The sequence below is a fragment of the Malus sylvestris genome, chromosome 13 (genome assembly GCF_916048215.2).
Source record: "Malus sylvestris chromosome 13, drMalSylv7.2, whole genome shotgun sequence".
In the NCBI taxonomy this organism is placed as follows: domain Eukaryota; kingdom Viridiplantae; phylum Streptophyta; class Magnoliopsida; order Rosales; family Rosaceae; genus Malus; species Malus sylvestris.
In genome coordinates, this window is record NC_062272.1 from 6098830 (window position 1) to 6120478 (window position 21649).

The 21649-nt window shown below is 35.7% G+C and overlaps 2 protein-coding genes and 1 long non-coding RNA gene across 5 annotated transcripts; 1 reads left to right on the forward strand and 2 right to left on the reverse strand.

The window, feature by feature from the left end:
- Positions 1-9: 9 nt before the first annotated feature.
- LOC126596346 (protein NUCLEAR FUSION DEFECTIVE 6, mitochondrial-like) lies at positions 10-2497 on the reverse strand. Its single transcript, XM_050262900.1, has 3 exons — positions 2278-2497; positions 1830-1948; positions 10-359 (listed from the first exon to the last, which is right to left on the reverse strand). The coding sequence occupies exons 1-3, from the start codon at positions 2451-2453 to the stop codon at positions 340-342; spliced, it is 315 nt and encodes a 104-aa protein (XP_050118857.1). The 5' UTR covers positions 2454-2497; the 3' UTR covers positions 10-339.
- A 6723-nt stretch (positions 2498-9220) lies between these two features.
- On the reverse strand, positions 9221-12216 carry LOC126596069 (polygalacturonase 1 beta-like protein 3). 3 transcript variants are annotated; one of them, XR_007613819.1, is made up of 3 exons: positions 12049-12216; positions 9992-11878; positions 9221-9549 (listed from the first exon to the last, which is right to left on the reverse strand). XR_007613819.1 is itself a non-coding variant. In XM_050262536.1 (2 exons), the coding sequence occupies exons 1-2, from the start codon at positions 12118-12120 to the stop codon at positions 10052-10054; spliced, it is 1899 nt and encodes a 632-aa protein (XP_050118493.1). In that variant the 5' UTR covers positions 12121-12216; the 3' UTR covers positions 9833-10051. The 3 variants fall into 3 exon arrangements, 1 of the variants encoding a protein (XP_050118493.1); XR_007613818.1 differs by having other exon boundaries at positions 9221-9665; XM_050262536.1 differs by lacking the exon at positions 9221-9549 and having other exon boundaries at positions 9833-11878.
- A 4087-nt stretch (positions 12217-16303) lies between these two features.
- On the forward strand, positions 16304-17607 carry LOC126596074 (uncharacterized). Its single transcript, XR_007613820.1, has 2 exons — positions 16304-16564; positions 17248-17607. It is a non-coding gene; the product is annotated as an uncharacterized LOC126596074 (long non-coding RNA).
- The last annotated feature ends 4042 nt before the right edge of the window (positions 17608-21649 follow it).

Below are 21649 nucleotides of genomic sequence, written 5' to 3' on the forward strand. Positions count from 1 at the left end.
AACTAACTCTTTTAAGTTAATCGACCCTGTCAATAATGTATTGCAAACTTTATCGCCAATAAAACCGATAAGCATAACAGCCATTTTACCAATTGTTTCAAAAACAACAGTAAGCTAGTCGCAGATTTGTACCAAGATATTCCCGATCTCTTGTTTTCAAAATTTCTAACGAGGACATGAAGAATGTCAGGTCACCATAACTAAGGTCTGAAAAACATCGAGAAAGAATGAAACGATAATCTACTTTTTGAAGTTACATTAAAGTTCAATTGCAATCAGAAACAAACTCTTGTATTCATGATCCCGCGTGTACCCAGAAACAGCAGCTCAGTGGCCATGCTATAGTGGAGTTGCAAAACCTGCACCCAGTTACATATATACAAGGTGAGAAAATGAAGGAAGCCTGGAGGACATAGAGTCATGCTTCAGTAACGAAACTCTCTGATCGCAATCACCCATCAGTAACGAAACCATTATTAACAGGAAATATGGGAGAGTGGCGGTTTAGGTACCAAATGTCATGTTATGATTGGTGGGGGGCTCAAATAGCCATTGTTATCCTTCGTTGAGAGTAACCTGAGTTAATTGTTAGTTGAATCAGTTAATTATGGTTAAGTGTTTGTTAGATCTGGGGTTAGTCGTTGGATTTGTTAGTGGCTTATAAGCCATGTTCTCTGTTTTAGAAAGGTTGTTGAGTATTGCAATCATCTTCTTCTCTGTTTTAGGGTTAAGGTTTGATTTGGGATTTATTAGCGACCAGAGTTACCAAATTAAAAGATGAGTTGCCACATTAATAGAACCCTTAGTTAATTTGGTATGTATTACAATTAACAAAAGCATCGAAGTACGTCTGATATAAGGATGTCTAGGAAACTAAAGTTCCAACAAGTTTTCATGGACAACATTCAAAAACCATGAAAAACAGCAAAAATTATATATATAATACACTTGGCATGTCATTCTACCTATACATAATAGAACGAATTCCAGAGTCGAGATGTTTCTCCCCCTTCCTTCACCATGTCACAAGAATATGTATGAAGAATACTATGAACAATGCATTCAGCTACTTATTTTCGTATGCAACTTAGCCATCTGTATCAGATATAAGAAATGCTATTACTCAGTGTTGAGATTATGAATCCCAACAATATTGATGCTGGCTAACGTTCTCATGGAAAAATAAACGACAGAGTAACCAATGAGGTCATATTTTATAGAATAGCCCTTGGTACCGTAAAATACAATACCATCCGACCACTATGAAAAAGCATGAGACATATAATTTGGAAACACACTGCGACCCCTTAAAAACTAGGTGCAGCATCAAACATCAGTAGACCGCAGGTCCAACTCAACTCACTTGAAAAACAGGTAATAAGAGAAATCTCATATCTTACACCCTCTTCTGCAGTAAAAATACCTTTCCCTTCATGGCATGGTAACAACCATTTAAAAAAGGTAAAGGTTGTACCCAGTGCACAAGGCTCCCGCTTTACGCAGGGTCTTGGAGAGGTGAATGTCGGCTAGCCTTACCCCCATTTATGGAGAGGCTGCTCCCAAGTCTCGAACTCGAGACCTACTGCTCATGGGCGAAGGCACTTGCCATCGCACCAAGTGCGAGTAATAAATCAAAAGTCACATTCACGATGTTCCAACATAAAACGCCTATTCATTTTCAGAGAGTACAACTCACTAACAACACTATCGAAGAGAAACATGCTATGGATTCTCGGAAATGATAAATGATAATATGCAACGACATTCAAAAACATATGACACTTACATAATCCACTGTATGAAAACCAACGAAAAATTCCGAAGAGTACCTTCTGATAGGCACCCCCAGCTGGTATTATGCAAAGACAGAAGCGACGTGAACAATGCAGAAGCAGTAGCACTGTGCAACGGGATCAATGACTGCGCACCGCCTAACTCCACCGGAAGCCTGAAAGTGAAAAACACAAATCCTCTAAAGCCTCCCAACACAGTTTAAATTTAATACCAACCACTCACCACAACAATAACAAGTTCATGAATTGAACACAAACGGTGTTTTCTCAAATCATATTGACTATAAATTTAGTAACAAATTCATCTGTTGTCCTAACAATGCTCGAAATTTCAGTAAAATGAAGAACATAAAAAACTAATCATACAACCGAAATTAATAAAATAAAAAACCCGTATGCACAAAGACCCAAAATTCAGTTTTCCAATTGAATTTTTTCAATCAATTGCTAAACAAAATTAAAGTTCCAAAAATAAAAACCGAACCTTGAGAACTTGAGCTTCTGGGCAGCGAGTCGAGGAGCAGAAGCAGGCTTGAGGGAAGTGAGTTCGGTCAGCTTAGAAGCATTGGAGGCGAAAGGTGAAGACGGTGGACGGGACAGAATGGTTTTTGCAGAAGCTGAAGAGAATTGTAGGGTTCGCCTCGCGCAGTTAGCCGCCATGTCTGTTTCCCTCGACTCTTTTCCAAAGCTCAAAGCTTTGATCCTGGACTCCCAGTCAAAGAATTGTTTGTGGGCTGAGTCTGACAACATATATGGACCACATGCCAATTGGCCCAATATTTTAAAGCCTGAGTGGCTGAGCCCATGGGCTTCTTATTAACTTAAATAATTGGCACAAAACTGGATCCTGAAATTCAATATATCTTTCCATTGTTAATTAGTTATACTAGCGTCTTCGCACCCGTTCACGCCCTTTCATATGTAATGTTAAGCCACAAATACCTAATAAACATTTTTTTTTCATTAGAAAAGGGAGTAGTGGTGACTTTAGTAGTTCACTCTTCTAGAAGCTAGGAGGACTCACATAAACGTATCGTTTTTGTCATGAATACTGTGTATCATGTGGTTTGCCACAAATATTTAGTTGGGCCACTAACGTGTATTACTTGTAAGTACTTAATTAAGTTCGTTGTTAATGTAAAATAGGGGAATTTGGGCTTAACTTCCAAGTAAACCCTAAGCCTGTAATATTCTCAAATTAGCTATTGCAGGCCGAAGAGGGTTCGCTAGGTTGGTAAGGTCCAGCTTTGTGTGTCACCTCACCATGGTTCAAAACTTCAAGTCATGCCGTTAGTTCTCGTTTGCGCGCAATCTGTAAATTTCTATGTAAATTCATACTGGTGGCAAATGACAGCTAGATGCCACGCATAAGTTCTTCCGGCAATGCCGTTGGTGGTGAAAGTAACCAATCTCTCCCTAAGCTTTTTTTTACCAAAAAAAATAGCTATTGCAGTATGCCTCATGGCGCACAAATTTGAATACCCTATCGTAAATTATCACAGTTTAAAGTTTAAATCTCGTCTTGTCAAAAAAGTTATCTCATTGTTGAAAGTTTGGAACTATAAACAGTAAACCATTCATTTGGTAAACACCATGTTAATTGTTATAGCCAAAATACTTGAATAAAAGCATGCATTTGATCAAGGTAGGTCATTTTCATCTATGGTGATGTTATTGGCCAAACCCTTCCAATTCGAACTTGATTGTACATTAAGCACTATGCTTAACGTTAATGATATCCTCATTTTGAAACACGTAGCTGTTTTAATCTGAAAAGCATGTCATCATGAAAAAAAAGAAATAAATTAATGTTAAACTGTGAGATGATAGAGAATTCATGAAAAATCCTATTTTTAAGAGAATCTCATTGACACTTCTCTAACAACTAAATATTTGAATAATTTTAAGCTTTTAAACATTGTTTATAATTAATTTTATATCCTCATCTACTCATCTGGAAATTGCAATGCCTCTTGGATAAGGATACACCATGATTTCATTTGCTTTTGCAAATAGAAGCTAATCCTAATTGAATTATATTAGTGTTGTTAAGTATACATACAATCATAAATTTGTTGACCACCCTTTTACCCATTTGATCAACAATCGAATTAACATATATACTTGGAGTTGGGAAAAACATACCATTTTAGGATTGTCTTTTGACTGTGAGCAAGTAAAATATCGGCTACAAAAATCTCTCTTTCTTTTAAAAAAATAGAATATCGTTGTATTTAAAAGAAAAACAAATATTATGTTTTGCGAGGATAGAATTTTAGCATAAGAGCTTAAAGATATTTTGCCAATCCATCTATTGTCACTAAATATGTTCACAATTTATATTTTGTTTTGTAGCAAGCTATTTACATGCTAAGTCTCATGAGCGAAAAAATTCTATTAAAGAAAATTGTTGTAATAAAAATGATTAGAAGCCATAGATGAACGTTTTACTTAATTTAAGATGTTGTCTAGACATTCAGTCTCAAGAATTTTTTTTCATAAAGGGGAATAGTGAGAATATATGACATAGAGGGATAAAAATTTAGTATAAAAGCTTAAAATATATCGAACCTCTGCATCTTTAGCAATTGATTTGTAATTATTTAAAGCCAACAAGGCTCTATGCTTTGCAAGAGTCAGAACGTCTATCGTACGCAATTTACTCTTGATTCGCATTCTGATATATTCTTGAGCTAGGGTTTGCAGCGTCAGCTGCTTTGCCTTCCAGACTAGAACAATATTTTATCGAAATTGAAATTAGGAGTAATTAGGTTTTCATCCTTATTTTTACTACTCTATTGATTAAAACCTTATTACTTTTCAATTTTTGATCAAGGTCCTTTGTATTAATAATATCATTAATTATTTCAATAATAAAATATTTTTTATTTATAAATATATTCATTTAATATTAAAAATGTTACAATTAGTATATTTATATTTATGGCTAAATTTTTTATCATATATTTTTATTTTTAGTTTGTACCCATTTTTAATTTGCAACCCTTTTTTAATTTGTACCAATTTTTCTTTCAATTTTAATTTGTACCCATATATTAATTTCTTTTTGTGCCCATATTTTTTAAAGTTTTATTTGTATTGTACCCATATTTTTTAATTTATTTGTACCCATTTTTATTTTTGCTAAATGTACCCATTTTGAAGAATGTACCCATGTTTTGATACAATAATTTTTTGGTTATTTTTTATGAATGTACCCATGTTTACACACACACACACAATAGTATATTTATATTTTAATATTTTTAATCCCACAAATTATGTTTTTTATTTAAAATCTCATTAATATAAACAACTATAAATTTTAATTTTTAATTTAAAAAATATAGTAACGTACATAGAAATAAATTATCAATTAATTTTAGGGACTTGGATCAAAAATTGAAAACCAACAAAGTTTCAGTCAAAGATTGTTCATAACTAGGGACCGCATCCAAAGTCTCCCTTGAAATTAATATATGTAAAGCCAGTCATCACAATTGGATACCAGAGAGAGAGTTATTTTGTGGGGGGGGAGGGGGGGTGAGCTAGTTGCATTTAATCCGCTCCGGGTCCTGAGAATCTACTGAGACTGACCCAACAACTCAAAAGCCATAAAAGCAGTTTTCACCCTGCAACAACTTCTCTCACACTTCAAAGCACTGTTGCAGCACCCTAGCAGCAACGTGATCTTTACCCATCACCATCCTGCAGCATTTTGCGTTTACGCAACAAAAAAATTATTTCTGTGAGTTTTGAGGAAAGACGTCTGCAACTACAAATTACACAGTTCCGATCATTGAAACACAATGTAGAATAGATCTTACAAGAGTGTACGTATATTGTAAGTGAAAAAGAGGGAAAAAGGGAAGATAATAGGGATTTTTCGGTATATGATAAATAATCAAAATACGATTAAAAAATCACAAAGAAATACTCTGCAGTACTATAAAATTTTCCGAAAATAAATTTTCTTCACCATGTGTGTTGGAAATTTATGACAGGCAGAGAGTGGTTGGTCTGATATCATGGCCAAAAACTGGGCATTGGTTTTATGATATGGTGGGAAAGGAAATGCAGAGCTTCCTCCCTAAACCTAAAGGACTCTTGCTTCATATCATAGCTACCAAATGTATGGCAAGTAGTGATGGTCTTGGTTTGTCTTTGTCTGTGGTCCACCTATATACTAGCACCAGCAGCTACGTAGTTGAGAAAATCCCATCCTCCTCCTTTAAAGCTCCTATATGTATAAACCCTAATCGATGGAACCCAAGAACCGCACTTTTTGTGCATGCATGGAAACTGAAAAGCACATCGGCCGGGTAGTTATCAATTTTCTTGAAAAATTAAATTTGTAAATTAAATGATGTGTCACCAATAAAAATGAATGCGTTTATCAACGTTTAAGTAATAAACCAATTATCAACTTTCATATCTTTTAGTTTCGAAAACTTTGTCTACAAATTTAATCTCGTTAGCATATTACCCGAGAATTGCAATCTAAACAGATGCTTTGACAAGTCTAGATGATTTTTCTTATTTTTTTAAACGCTTAAAAATTAATTAAGGTAGTGATTAGCCGACTAACGCCTAGACAACATTAGACGAAAACTTTTAGAACACCATCCGCAAAAACGTTCATGAATTTTAATTTCTATAATACAGTTAACTGTGCATGGATTTGAAAGATATATTCATACATTATCGACAATGATGATACGTTGTCAATAACATCGACAATGATGATATCCAATTCAAGCCAAATGACTGATTTGACATGTTTGAAAATGAATAGCCATTTATGATTCAAACTTCAGGATCCAAAGTTATGATTCAAACTTCAGGATCCAAAGTGAATTATGGATGTGATATTTTCGTCTTGGATCTTTTGTAAAAAATAGGACGCGTTTAGAAAGTTTTAAATTATATTTTATAAATTATATAAAGTTATTATTGATAATTGAATTATTAAATAGTAATTAATGTGTTTATTTTTTATTAATAATACATTACATTGTTTGTAAATTTAGTCTAAAAACTTTGGATGCATTTCAATTGATAATTAAATTATTATTTAACATTAATTAATATGCTTAGTTAATGTCACATCATGCTATTTACAAATTTAATATGTGACGTTAATCTAACTAACATTATCATATTGTCCACTTCTAAATTCTAATTGATCTTGAAACTTGATAAAGTATATCTGCCACACTTTCGCTTTCTATCATATGAAGAGTTGTTGCGCATCAACGTCAACATTACACATTTAACGATTTTTCTAACCTAATTTCAAATGGGTAATGATTCAATATTTATATAAAATTAAAGGCCTTCATCCTAAATATATAGCAGTCAATATTAAACGGCATACTTTTTTTTAGGAATTTTTAACAAAAAACTCATGGTATTTTTCACTTTAGCGAAAAATCACATTTTTACACTAAAAAGTCAATCTTGGTAGTATTCACTTTATCATTTATTTTGTCTTTATCATTAAAACTTAACTATTTGAAAATATATCAGTGATATATTTTTGTTCTAGATTTAATCGGTGATATATTTTTATTAATTAGGTATAACTCAATAATAAATGCTACATGAACTTTAAGGCATTATCAATAGTCAAAATTTTACCCTTCTCTCCTTCTTTCTCAATTTTTTCAAAAAAATTGTGACTACACGCTGCCCAACCTTTCTCCTCCAGCCCACAACCAACCGTTAAGCAGATTTGCGAAATATGCAATCAAGACGTCCACGTGTGCTCCGCCTTCCCCCGCCAAGACACCACATCAATCTCTCTCAACCTGCTTCCACTCCCAATCCAACAACTTGTTCTTGGTGGGACTCTTTGATGACGCCACACCACCACCACCACCTGCAAGAGAAAAAAACTCGAAATCAAATCCAAACAGCTCTAATTTCAATACATACGCCTCACTGCCGCCATCTTTCACCTGCAAGGCGTAGTGACGAGGAACTGTGGGGATGAATTTGGGGTTGAATTTTATGGTTTTGATGTTTTCTTTTTTTGGGTTTGAAATCTTTTTGCATTTTGATTAATTTGATGGGTTCTATCTCCTTTTGTTCTATGATATGAAATTTATAGTTTTTTTTTAAGAAGTAATTTTAAGGGTTGAGAGAGACTCCATGAAATGTGGAAAAGATTTCAGCAAAAATAAGAGAACCAAGAAACGAATACTGCAATGCAGCGTCTAAGTATAAATGTAAAAACATAACCAAGAAAACTGCATTGCAGTGTCTAAATCAAAACGTAAAAAAGAAAAAAAAAAATAAAACTAGGAAACGGACAATACGTTGTAGCGTCTGAATCAAAATGTAAAAAAAAAAAAAAAAACAAAAAACCAAGGAATAGGCACTGCATTGTAGTTTCTAAATCAAAATGTAATACAAGAAAAACAAGACATGGAAATGAACACTGCATTGTAGTGTCTGAATCTAAACGTAAAAATAAATGGTCGCTCGAAGAATGAAGGATAGAAGGAGTGTGAGTGATGGAAAAAAAGGGAACTAGGAAATGGACACTGCCATGCAGTGTCTAAGAAATGAGGTGTTAGTTGAAGTGGGTGCCAGATGTAATGACAGATTCTGTAATTTTTGTTTATTTTATATGCATTTAAGTGTCATAATACATGATTGACCTATTTGTAATTAACATAAATATTGTTGATCTATTATCACTATGGTAACTTTGTATTGATTTTATACAAAATCGATAATTTAGCCTAATAAAGTTAGAAACTTGCGTTGCATGCTTTTCCTATTAATTTATATATGCAAAACTAATTATATAATAGGAAAACTAATGAAAAGAGCTTGAAAACTTTGAGTTTTAACGATAAGAACAAAATAAATGGTAAAGTGAATAGTACCAAGATTGACTTTTTAGTGTAAAAATGTGATTTTTCGTTAAAGTAAACAGTACTGTGAGTTTTTCGTTAGAGTTCCCATTATATAATAATATCATATTTTTTTACGAATAATGTCAAATTAATTAATCATACAATGTACATATAAAACAAAATATGAAATAAATTTCCCAAAAAGGTTAAAAACAAACATTAAAAAAATAGATACATACGTATTACGCACACTTAGTTGTGTTTTGTATGCAGCCTTCCCAAGTTTTCTATACATCCTTGCTCATCCAGTAATATTGTTGGGGGTTAAATTGTGAAGGATTTTTATTCAAAATGGTTAATGAAATTTGCATAATTTTCAATCGGTTTTTGAATTTTTTTTCTAGTACATCATTTTGGTTATTCAGTGTAAAATCTATTAATATCCTCGTTAAATTATCACTTGAAGAATGACATACGTGATCACCTTTTAAGGGTATTTTTGTCAAAACAACTCTTACTGATAAACTTTTCACAAATAACTAAAATAATTTACAAAACACAAATTTAAAGACCACTTCTATTAATTTTCAGGGTCAGAGACAAAAATAAGGATTGGCGTGACCCTTATGGACTCTTCCGGATAAACAAAAGAAAGGACGGTGCCTCCAACAACAGCTGTCCTTCATGGGTCATAAGCCCTTCTCATTCCCAGAATTTGCAACATAGCAGAAACCGTGTGGCCCTTTGGACCACCTCATCTTTTACCCACACGGCCGAATTGGCCTCCGCCTTTCGTTATATATATATATTCGTACGCCTAACACATTTTGCACGCCAATGGCTAGCACTGCATTGCCACTTCATTTTCAAACCCATCGCATTTTAGCCATCTGCACTTTAAATTAAATATTTCGTAATTACTTGCAATAAGACGAGTAGCTACGATCTCTGGCATTTTTCTCTACACTCCCACTTAATTATACGCATTCTTTTTTGCTCCTGAAGTCTGAAAATATGAGTTTGAATCTCTCCCTTAGTATCACTTCTATAACAAAATTGCAATTTCATTTTATTTTTTCAACTGGAATTTATTAATATTCAACCAAATTATTAGAAAAAATTAATATAAAGTTAAAAACAATAATGCAATAATAAAAAATTAGTAATAATATATAGATTAAACTCATTGCTCCATTAATTTGGCTTCCAATTATTGGGGAAGCAACACACAAACATTTATCAAGGATCATATATCATAATTAAGACATGTTCCAAATGTGAAAACAAAGAAAAAAAAGGAATAAAAACTCGAGGTCGAGCCATGGGGCTAACCTTTCTTAGCCACAGGTTCGAACCCAAATTAACCAAACGGGCAAACCCTCCACGTCATCATCAGTCAGCAATAGTCCAAGTCATATCATTCTGGAAGATCCAGTGGCAGACTTCGATCCGACCGGGACCCGAGCCCAATGCCAAAAAAGACCCATGAGTCGGACTCCAGGCAGACGTGTCCAAGTGACAGATGGCAACACCGTGGTTGATCTTGGCCTTCGAAACCGGGTCCAGAAGATCCGCTTCGTATACCCGAACTTTTGGAACAGAGTGACAGTAGTAGAGTAGGTAAGGGAACAAGCTCTGGTGGCACGACACCGACTGCGTGACTTTCCCGCCGTTGATTCCCTTCACCGATCCGACCATCACGTCGTGCTTCGCCCCGTTGACGTTCTCGGTGCTCCGGACGACGACGTTTCGGCCCAGGATGGTGGTGGCGAAGTCGATCATGTCCTCCGCGGACCCGACGCAGCGCTTCGTCTCGCCGGCGCTGGGCGCGCGCTCGCATTCCTGCAGGGCGTCGACGATGATCTTCTCCATCGACGAGTTATCCGCCGCGTGGAAGATTTGCTTGAGGGTGGCAATTTTGGAAGTGGCAAATGGTAATTTGGAGAGAATTGTCCGGGGCAGAAATGACCTTTTGGGCATTTTATCTTGAATGTCGGGCATTGGCATCACGACTCCTTTCTTGAGCATCGACTCCCGGAAGAATTTGCCCGGCTCCACCCATTTTTTCACCAAACTGCCACTAGCCGCCGCCGCTTTTACGGAGCCGGCGCCGGCCTTGGTGTAGCTTTTGAAACTTACGGTCTCCTTCTTGGCGTAGTCCTTGAAAGTCGTGTTCACGCCGTAGATCTTGAACCCGATATCCTGCCCCTTCGCGCCCTTCCCGTACCCGGTGAACTTATCCGACCCGATATTGAACGACTTGCCGTAACTCGTGAAATCCATCTTCTCGCCGTTGGAGTTCTTGGCGTACGACTGAAACGAGTCGTCGCCGACATTGGCTCTTTCTCTGTAGCTGGTGAATGTCTCGACTCCGGCATTGCCTCCGTCGCCGTAGCTCTGGAAATTGTTCTTTGGATTGTTCTGGTCGTTTCCGTAATTACTGAACTTGTCATTTGCTCCGTTCCCGGATTGGCCGTAACTTGTGAACCCGGACCCGACGACATTGGCGTTAGATCCGTAGCCCGTGAACTCGTTCGGGGCCCCATTGCCGTTTTTGGAGTAGCCAGTGAACGATTGGTCGCCAGCGTTGGCGTTCTCACTGTAACCCGTGAATCCGTGGGACCGCCCGTTTGAATCGTCCGAGTACGAGTTAAATCCGAGGTGGGGAACGTTCACCGAGTCGGCGTACTTCTTGAAATCGCCGGCGCCGCCGGTGGCTCCGGCGGCGTAGCCGTTGAAGCTCTGGTCCACCACGTTCCCGTCGTTGGCATAGCTGGTGAACTGGTCCTTGTGGTTGACCGAGTCGCGGCTGTACCGCCGGAACGAGTCGACAGGGATGTTATTGCCGAGCGAGTAGTTTTTGAACGAGTCGACTCCGGCAAGCCGATCGGTGCCGTAATTGGTGAAGTTTTTGTCTGCGTAGATCGCGAAATTCGCGTCCTTGTCGTGCTTTTCTAGGCTCTGTGCCAAATCGGGGAAGCAGAGAAGATTGGCTGCGGAGCAGAACTCAGGCAGCCGAGTCGAGAGGCCGTTCTGAGCCGCTAGCTTCGCGAAAGCAGCCGAGTCCACCGTGTTCAATGGCGAGGCCTTCGAGAGCAAAAACGATGGCTTCTCCGCATCGTTCCGGACCTCTTTGTTCCAGTAACGAACCAGATAGGCCTTTGGCGAAAATGGGTTTTCGGCTGCGCCGGAGCTGCCACCGGCGGCGGCGACAGCAACCTGCATTGTGTCATAACAATGGCAAATCGGTCGGAACAAGTAAAATTAAAGTAGCCAGAAACAATGCGGTACAAAAATTAATCAATAGTATGAATTAATTCATAAACGGTACGAAATAAATAAAAAAATTGGATTACTGTTATCTGGGTAGAGAAATTTAGATGGCTTACATTGAGAGACGAGAAGAAGATAAAGAACAGAGAGAAGGGAGTCACAAGGCAGATTTGTGTGTGCTGCCGCATTTTTGTTTTTCTTTATTTTTTATTTTTATTTATTGGGTGCGGGGATGATTTAAGTGAGAGAGAGGGAGGGTTGAGAATTTTGGTGGATTTGTTGGGTTCTAAGCAGGTATATATATTGGTGTCGAAGAAAGAGGAGGGAATGAGTCAGTGAGTGAGAGAGTATGTGGGTTTGGAGAGTTTTTCAATATGGCTTAAATATGATACGGTACGTCATATATTATTATATAAGTATAATGAAATGTTTATTCATTTATATGGGTTTGGAGAGTTTTTTAATATGGCTTAAATACGATACGATACGTCATATATTATTGTATAAGTATAATGAAATGTTTCTTCATTTATATAATAATATATGTCGTAGTGCATATATTATGAGCACGTTGAAAATCTATTGTGTGTTTAGACTTTTGATGTCTCTCTCTCTCTCACTCTCTCTTGTGGAGGTTTCATGTTCTAATGTATTTTGATGAGTTTGATGCTTAATTATAACGGTGTGACCTTGTTGCTACACTTCACGTGATTTGCTAGAACAAGAAAACCAAATATCCAAGTGAATCAAGATCAGTAATTTACGCGTTGATTTTTATTAAATTGTTCGATTTGCCGCAATGTAGAAAAAACAATTGATATTCAATTTAAGATGAACACCACAAAATTATAAAATTTAGTACCTAAAAATCAAAATGAAGCAAATTAATTAGAAAATCTTATGAAAGAAAAAGATTAGGGCAACTTTAATTTCCCAATTAAGAGAAATCTAGCTGTAATCAATAAAAATCCACTCTAATTAGATTTGAATCAAAGGACAGTCAATACGCAGTCTAGAATTTTGTCTTTAAATAACAAATAAACATGTACAACGGCAACGCGTCAACAATATTAAAATGTTTATTCAAAAGAATCACAAAAGTGTTTGTCTAAAACTAAAAATACAATAGATACGACAATACAGAATTTGACCCCCACTTCTGAAACCAAAAATATAATAATTCAGTAAGTCATGGATTGCTCGTCTTGTATTTTATAATTTTTTTTTACTTTTTTATTTTTTTTAATTTGGGTCATGAAAACAACCATTAAGTAAGGGAAGAGGTAAGGTTGCGTACAACAGACATTCTCATTTCGATCCTTGCAAAACGGAGGGTGAGTCTTTGGGTAATAGAAAAATTGCTCATTTATGACTAACAGGTCACGGTTCAAGTCGTGGATGCATCCTATTTACAAAGTAATGATAAGGTTGCGTACGATAAACGTTCCTTCATTGAGTCTCGCAAAGATAGAATCCTTGTTAGCTTGGAGTTGCCCTAATACGTCTCAATTCAAATTTTCTTATTTTTCGTAGTTTGTATAGTAATAATACAAGAAAGAAATTTAATCTTAATTAAGAGAGCGACTCGTACAATACAAATATAGAGTCAATATTACGACAATATAAATGAGTTTTGTTTTGCCTAACATTACAACATTAACTGAAAACACAATAACATTAAACAATATACTCGTATCATGTAAATCTTTTTAATTAAGTGAACTAACCGACATCAGAAAACGCCACGTCAATCAGTCCACGAGTTCAAGGCCGCAAACTGAGTTCTGACTCTTTAGCAAAGGAGAACAAAGAGTGAGTGCACTGATGTTGTGGCAACCCTTAAAACAGTGTAGATCACAGGTGGCAAAGTGGGATTGGCGGGGGGTCGCTGTTAAGACAGATTTTTGACGCGTTTAGCCGCTTAAGTTTTTGTTCTCTAATCCGGAATCTTTTCGTGATCCCTCTTTTTCCCAACGGGAAGGCATGCATTATTAGAATTGATTCAACACAAGCTGCATTATATCATGGACAGTGCCAAAGCTCGTGAGCTTTGGCAGGTTTTGTAGTTTCAGCGAGAGTGATGGGGTTGTTTTCGGAATTGTCGAAGAGATTTCTCCAACTTGTTCGCTTGCTATATCACATGATTGCGTGAATTACCACTTGAAAATGTGTGTGGATCGATTACGATCGGGGATGATTGGACTAATTTGTCAACTAGTCTTAGCTATAACGAGGTTTAACCATTGTTCTAAAAATCAGTAGATGTTAGTCGGACGTCTGGGAGGAGCTTAGGCGAGATCTAAGCGGTTCTTTATTTTATTTGAATCTATTATATAACATATAATATATAAAAATATCGCTAAATTTTGTTTAGTATTTTGGTGAGTTTGATTGTATGAGATGAAAATTTAAGTGATTACGAGTCCGTAGTACTTTAAAGGATATTTGTCAAAACTTGTATGAATTTATAGTGAATTTTAGGAGAAATAACAGTATCAAACACATGATCTTAAAAACATTGGCAAAGTGGGTCACATAGAAGGTAAGCAAGGGCGCCAAACTTTCAGTCCATGTTAACTAGCAAACTAGGTGACGCAACTTAATTGGACAATAGTTACAAAAACCAAAAAAAGATTTGGTGAAAGTTGAGAGGTCACATGGGTTGGGAATGAGAGAGAGATACTCTTTGTTCTTCTTCCTTGATCTCTTCTTCTTGGTTGGACCAAAGTGTGCAAAAACTGTAGTTGTCCATTCATTCTTTCTCAAGTTTGAAAAGCAGAAAAAAAAAGATTTCGAATTATAAAATAATCAAATTAAATCGCCTAAGACGCCTAATCACCTGCCTAGAGCCGCCTCAATGCCTGCCTAATCCCTTTCCGATTTTTCTCTCGATTATGGCTCAGTCTCGGTGGCTGGCCACCACCTAGCACTTAGGCTTTCGACTAGGCCAATTTTTAGAACATTGCAATTAACTTACCACGAGTCTTATTGAAACTTAACAAGTCATTTGATAATCATTTTGTTTTTACTTTTAACTTAACAAAACATGTTAGACAACTGCTAACCTCGAAACTTAAGTTCTCAGAGAATAATCCACCAATGTATATATGACGCACATCATATTTATTTGTTTTGAGGACATCATATTTATTTGTTTTGAGGAAAAAGAGACAAACATATAAGTGTAATCTCACAAAAAAAGGGACACGTAAGTGAGGAACTTGGAGTAAACTCATAATCGCTTGCGGATCAATATCTCAAATCATTAGTTTGTAAACTTGACTAATCCTAATTAATATTCGGCATGTGTTTTCAATAATGTACGTGATCACCAAATCATATGATTGTGTCGCTTTATGTATAGTTAATTATCATGCATTTTCCGCACGCTTCATAATTAATTAAAATTATTCGTATTTCATGAGCAAAACACAGACATGAAGAATCAGACATGGGCAAGGACACAGGCTTTCCAATTTATGTTGTGTGAAACAATGAAGAATTTTCTCTGATCTTGACCTGGTACTAGGATTTTTGACAAATGAGACTGCATCAGAATATATAGGGACCCATTAATAAATTTAAAGGTTCTTTAAAGATAAGTCCTTGTACCTTTTAATTGTTATAGATCGAACATGCGTGACAAAATTGTGTTGTCGAATGATGTCATGTTATATATATTTTCTGAAGAAAGTTGAGACTCCATTATAAAATTAATTAGCAATATGGAGAGTAGTTTAACTTCTTATAAACTCTTGTAAGGGCTCTCCTCCCATCAATGTGGGATTTTTTGTCAATACGCATTCTTACGTGTAACGGACCCCCCCCATTAATGTGTGATTATTTCTCAACATGTCTTTTCACGTGTGACGGATTTTCAAGCTAATATGTGGATAACACAAACAAAGTGACATGAAGCACGTATGGACGTTGGGCTTCACTTGTGGGCCAACCTACTCTGAAACCACGAAGAAAGTTTAGATTCCAATATAAAATTAATTGGCAATATGGAGAGTAGCCAAACTTTTTATAAGTCTTGCAAAATCTCTCTTCCCATCAATGTATGACTCATTCTCGACACTACAAAAATCTTGTGCTTTCATAATCTTATGTCAAATCAATTTTGGTGCTATCTAGCTACATCTATAATATTGAAAAGCCCCAAAAAATATGAAGAAAAAAAAAACAAAAAATATTACATAAAAAAAACATATTAATATAAAGAAAGAGTAGAAAATGCTAGCTTCTCCAAAAGTATGTGCGGAATGGAGCTACGATGCTATAGAGTGCTTTTGTATACTTACATATAAAAAGCAAGGACTGAATGATAGTTTGCATGATTAACATTTGTAGTACTATTCGATTGTATGAACATGGTATGTTTGGCTTTAGAATGGTATAGGTTGCATGCACCCATCATCCACATGAAAATGCAATGCATTCCTACTCTACTTTTTTGAACGAGGCTTGAGTTCAAATCTCAGGAAGAACATGCACTAAAAAAAATATCGTACTTGTGATCATGCAATCAGCGGCGAAGCCACAGCAGCGCAAGGAGGTGTGGCCGCACCTCTGGTCGTCGAAAATCCCCATAAAAAGGGAGAAATCCGCTCTTTTGAACCTGCACAGAAGGTATTTAAGGATTGTCTTTGAACTTACCTCATTTTATTTAGTGTGTTTTATTTTTAATAAAATTAGTTGCTTATAAAAAAGTATATGTAAATTTAGACTGGCGGAAAGAGGAAGATATAGACTTGTAGAGAACATAATCTTTAGGAATGTTTTAACTTTTCACTAAACATATATCTTTAGGAAGATATACAGACTACTCTTACTATATAGTTGTACCATCATTTATATCACATCTCTAATAGAGATGAGACTTACATGTGTCGGATGATTCTACCTCTATTAGAGAGATTGTATAAATGATGATACAAATACATGGTAAGTGTAGCATCACTTAACCTAAAAAAGAAAGTATTACATTCTTTTTCTTTTGGTTAAAGAAAAATTTACTTTTTTTTAGTATGACTTTAATTTGTAAATGCATATGGATTAATCTATAAAGCATACATTAATCAGCTCATACAATGCGACGTGCTTAAAACATACGATTTGCTTATTTATCTTTCTTTCAAAGTCAATTTATAAATCATGATCTGTAGACTGATTCTGGTTGTTCATACTTAGTAAATTAATAAACTAAGAATTTACATAGGTCACTCATAAGTGCGTAACACGACTAATTCTAGCGCTCCTATAGTTCAAATTCTTTAAACCCATCAATGCTTTTCGTGGTTTCTGTCTTGCAGCATACTGCAACGAAGTTCATCAATAGCCAGTAGATGCATGTGGTGATCACTTGTTTTGGTGCCTACAGAACACAATAGGGTTTCGAAATCTGATTTCAGTCCATCCGGAAATAGAAATGGGCCAACTTTAATCCATGTGACTTGTATTGTATCTAATTCTTCTGCCCCATACGACTTTTCATACATAACCCCATCTGGTTTCTAATTATTTATGGCCAGATTCCACCTGAAATTGTTATTTTTCTTTTTTTATTCCGCCAAAATTAGTTACCTATTTGATCAAAGTCTCTGTCGGTGTTTGATTCGAGAGATGTAGAGAAATACATATATAAATATTAATTGCTTCCCGTTCCCACATTACGATTACAGTATCCTTTGCTTCTGCATTTCTCTCCCCTAAAAATAATGGTATATGATATCTGTCCTACGTCATGAATCAATATCTCGAATCGCTGAGGGTCTTTCTTTCTATGAGTAGAGTTTTGATCTTTTATGTCTATATATCTTCCTCGTGACGAAAAGATAAACCACAATATTCTTGCATTTATCTCTCTATGTTATAAATAGCTAGTAGGAAAATGAGAAAAAGGGAGAACAACCCTTAATATACCTGCGTTCACATTGTCTAATATTACAGAAGAACGTATACTGAATACGACTTTTTAAATATAAAGTAGGGTTTGGGGCAGATTCCATGTTCTGTTCAAACCCCAGATAAGCATGCATTACTTTTTATTTACTTTTTTAAGCAAAAACAATAGAAAGACAGAAAAACCCTAGTTCTTTAGAACCTACCGTCAATCATGATCCACATGTCATGCCCATGGATCAGACAGACATTCGAGTGAAAGTGATATCATTTTTAATTGACCTTGCTCCCGCAGTTAAGTGATATATAATCCTATAAAATAAAACTGCCGACCAAGTACAGAAACAAATTTCTAATTTTCACACTGTGGCTGACAGTTATAGATAGTTCCAGAGAAAAGTAATTAATTCTTGACGATTATTTTTGTCTATAAACTTTTCATATTTGATCAATTGTTAAGTAGGGATGCGGAGAGCAGCTTCATGAATAGAAATTTGGATCTCGAATCCAAAGTCTTGGCCCAATCATCATGTGCTCTCACATGGACAGCATTTTCAGCAGAGGAAACAAGTCATGGAAATGGGATTTGAAGTCAAAGTGGCAGTCATTTCAAGTAAGATATATACTACCCAACGACTTCAGTACCTGCTCTGCGCCCACATGTATAATCATATTATTTTTAAGGAGAGTGTCTCTGAAAGTTGCTCTTCTCTTTTTCTGCAAATTCAAGCTATACTGAAAAAGACGTTACTTTAAACGATGCCGTCTCGAGGCTTGACTGAAAACAAAAGCTTATGCCCATTTCAAAGGACGGTTTATGCATCCAAAGCCAAGCTTTTGTTCAGCCACTAATTAACAGATTGACCAAAGCAATTGTCAAAAAACTGACATCATGATGGCATCATATCTAAGACTACAGTACGAAAAGTTTGATTACGTGGTTAGTTAGAAACTCTCATAAAAATTGAAACGTTACGTACTGATCTTAAACTGGTAATTTGGGTTAGAAGAATGTGAGAAAATGGTGGCCAGAGTATTGTATATACGAGAGGAACGTTGCATGCATCACCTTATATATTTTGCCTCACACTATAGGCCACAAATGTTTTGACATCCAAAATTTGTCACCTACCCTAAAATGTGAGGAATATAAACTTGTTTAAGTAAAGTACAGTGAATGATTTATTTCTTTGTGAGTTAGTAATAAGTATTAGCGTGATCAAGCTGCCTTACTATAAAAAAATTTCTTACTCATGGCATGTATGGACCCTTTATCTCTCTCTCTTCATGATCTGATTCCACTAGTACAGTGATCTCAGAAATGAAGCAACCTTTTTCTGCTCATAAAGAAAGCAATTTGACAACTGATCTCTATACGGCATGTTTACAAGCACAAAGAGAACGAGGGTCGGAGAAAACTCGCATCAAATTGCCAAAAATACCAATTAAAACCTAAATTTGATAGTTTAATGCAATATATAGAGATAGAGATACGGTAGCTATCTTTTACTTTTTGTGCGTTCCAACAAGTATATTTTGATATTTATATAGTGTGAAGTGTTGATTTAGTGACTGAACTATAATCTCAGTGAAAATTAGATTCCTATAAAAATTGCTAATTTCATCATACTATTATATTCAAAGCTAGTTTATCCAATTTTTCGTCGACTTAAGTCACTTCACACACTTTAAAGTATAATACCGTTATTTTCTCACCTATAAGCTCTTAACATTTCATATAGGTTGCAAATCTAACGTCTAATTTACTCTCCAAAGTTAACTCCATACATTATTTCTTTATGTAAAATTACGAATCTACCCAATGTGTATCACATGCAAGTAACGTGACTTAAATTGACAAAAAGTTGAATATAATAGCTTTATTGAATCTGCCACTCAATACTATGGTATGTGTTATTCTTCTTCACTTAGAAGTGAAAGGTCTTAGGTTTGAATCTTGTGGATGACGAATTCGATACCAAATTAGGCTGACTATTGTCTGGCTTTGCTGAACTTCCCCTCCCCTTTGTATAAAAATATTATGTACTAAAAAAAGTAGCTTTGAATCTAATATTAGAGATGTAATTGGCAGATTTTTATAATTCAATGACTGATTTTTGTGAAAAAAAATAGTTTGGAGAACTAATTTTCACTCAGGTGAACATAGAATGAAAATTACGAAATGAGGTCTGAATGGATATATTATGGTTATGAAAAAGTAAGATATTAGGTTTGCTTAATATATAGGAATTATGAAGATTTGTTTTTGCATGAACTTAATTAACTACCTTAGGGTTTGCTAAAGACCAGACGAGCTCCTGAGAGAGTGGCTTTTTAATTTCTTCACTAAGAATGATGAATTTAAGAAAGCTGTGCGACTTCAAAATGCCAAATGATCCGTTGAGAGATTAAAAAATCAAGCCCACCTATAACTTTGGTCTAAAGAGAAGAGAAATAGAATATATAAACATGGGCGCACTACCACTCTCTCTCTCTCTTTCTCTCTGCGCCAGACAATAATCAATTAGCACATACCCAGTAAGGCAATGACTTTATATTCGATCCAAAAGCACTCAGTGCAAGTCCAAAATTGAAAGAAATAATAGAAAATCGATCCCAAAGAAGTTAGGTAAGCTTAATCAAGCGGAAAAGAAAATGTCTGTTATTCATGAGAAGGGTCATATGTAATATATTATGTTTGTCAAATAATTATAAATCAAAACTGTAAATTGTGATCGGCAATGTCCTCCTGGTGCACTTAACAAGACCACAATCGAATTCAAGAACGAGAACTACAAAGACCAAGGGTAAGAACTAGACAACAATGGACAAATCTCCAAAGATCATTGCATATCAAACAGATATTGATCAAAACTCACCCCCTAAATCTTCCAAAAACTCACACATATATTTGCATGCGTGACGTCAGTCAATCGTAATGCCATGCACACACACTCATTCCGTCATATGGTAGCCCTACTTTTATGGGTCATATGATGTGAGTGGTCCTCTCATTACTAGATGGAATGGAGTTGGAATTGGAATGTGGAATGGAGCCGAAGTTCCACTGAGGCAAAGGCAACCATTTCCGATCAGGAATAGGACATCCCGCAAAAGTGTAGGGCAACCCATTCCCCACTTATTTGTAATCCTCGAATCTTGTTCTATCTTCAAAAACCACTGGCTTCTAGTTGTATTTGTAGGGCAGGTACAACTCCAACTGTCTGCAGAATTATATCAGACTCTGGATAAGATTTTCTCATGGTTTCTTCTATTTGGAACTATTTTATAATTTTGTCATCCAATGGATGGATTTAGAAACTTTAACTAAGTTTATGTTAAGTTAATGATATGTTTAATGATTGATCCACCTGCTTCTGATTGCCTAAATGTTTGGTATAACATTAGTTTAATGCTAATCATGTGATGTGTTGTGACAGTGTGACACATGCCTGGCCTCAACTCAACTGCCTCCCCAAATAAAAAGAATACAATTAAGCATTACCAAAAACGTGATTCACTAAGCACGACGAGAACTTGGTCGAAATTGAAGAAGGAATGAATCGGAGAAGTAAAAAATAAGGGAGCATAGGAAATTGGAATATGATCAACTACTCCCCCTTAATAATTTGCATTACGGATTGTTTGAGTAAGAGTTACATGATTTTTTTTATTTCTCGTGTTTGAAAACATGGCATAATATAGGCTCGGGTTCGATTCCATTTCAAGTAACATGCCATGATTAAACACTAGATAATCAGGAATCTGTAATATGAATTGGTAAACATAGGAGAAGTCGAGAATCAAAATAAT

Excerpts from the sequence above, each read along its gene's own strand:
- LOC126596346 (XM_050262900.1), bottom strand. The coding sequence starts at position 2,453 with ATGGCGGCTAACTGCGCGAGGCGAACCCTACAATTCTCTTCAGCTTCT. Across the intron at positions 1,949-2,277 it reads CAGAAGCTCAAGTTCTCAAG|GCTTCCGGTGGAGTTAGGCG; the intron begins GTTCGGTTTTTA and ends TTTCACTTTCAG. Across the intron at positions 360-1,829 it reads CTGGGGGTGCCTATCAGAAG|GTTTTGCAACTCCACTATAG; the intron begins GTACTCTTCGGA and ends AACTGGGTGCAG.
- LOC126596069 (XM_050262536.1), bottom strand. The coding sequence starts at position 12,120 with ATGCGGCAGCACACACAAATCTGCCTTGTGACTCCCTTCTCTCTGTTC. Across the intron at positions 11,879-12,048 it reads TCTTCTTCTCGTCTCTCAAT|GTTGCTGTCGCCGCCGCCGG; the intron begins GTAAGCCATCTA and ends GACACAATGCAG.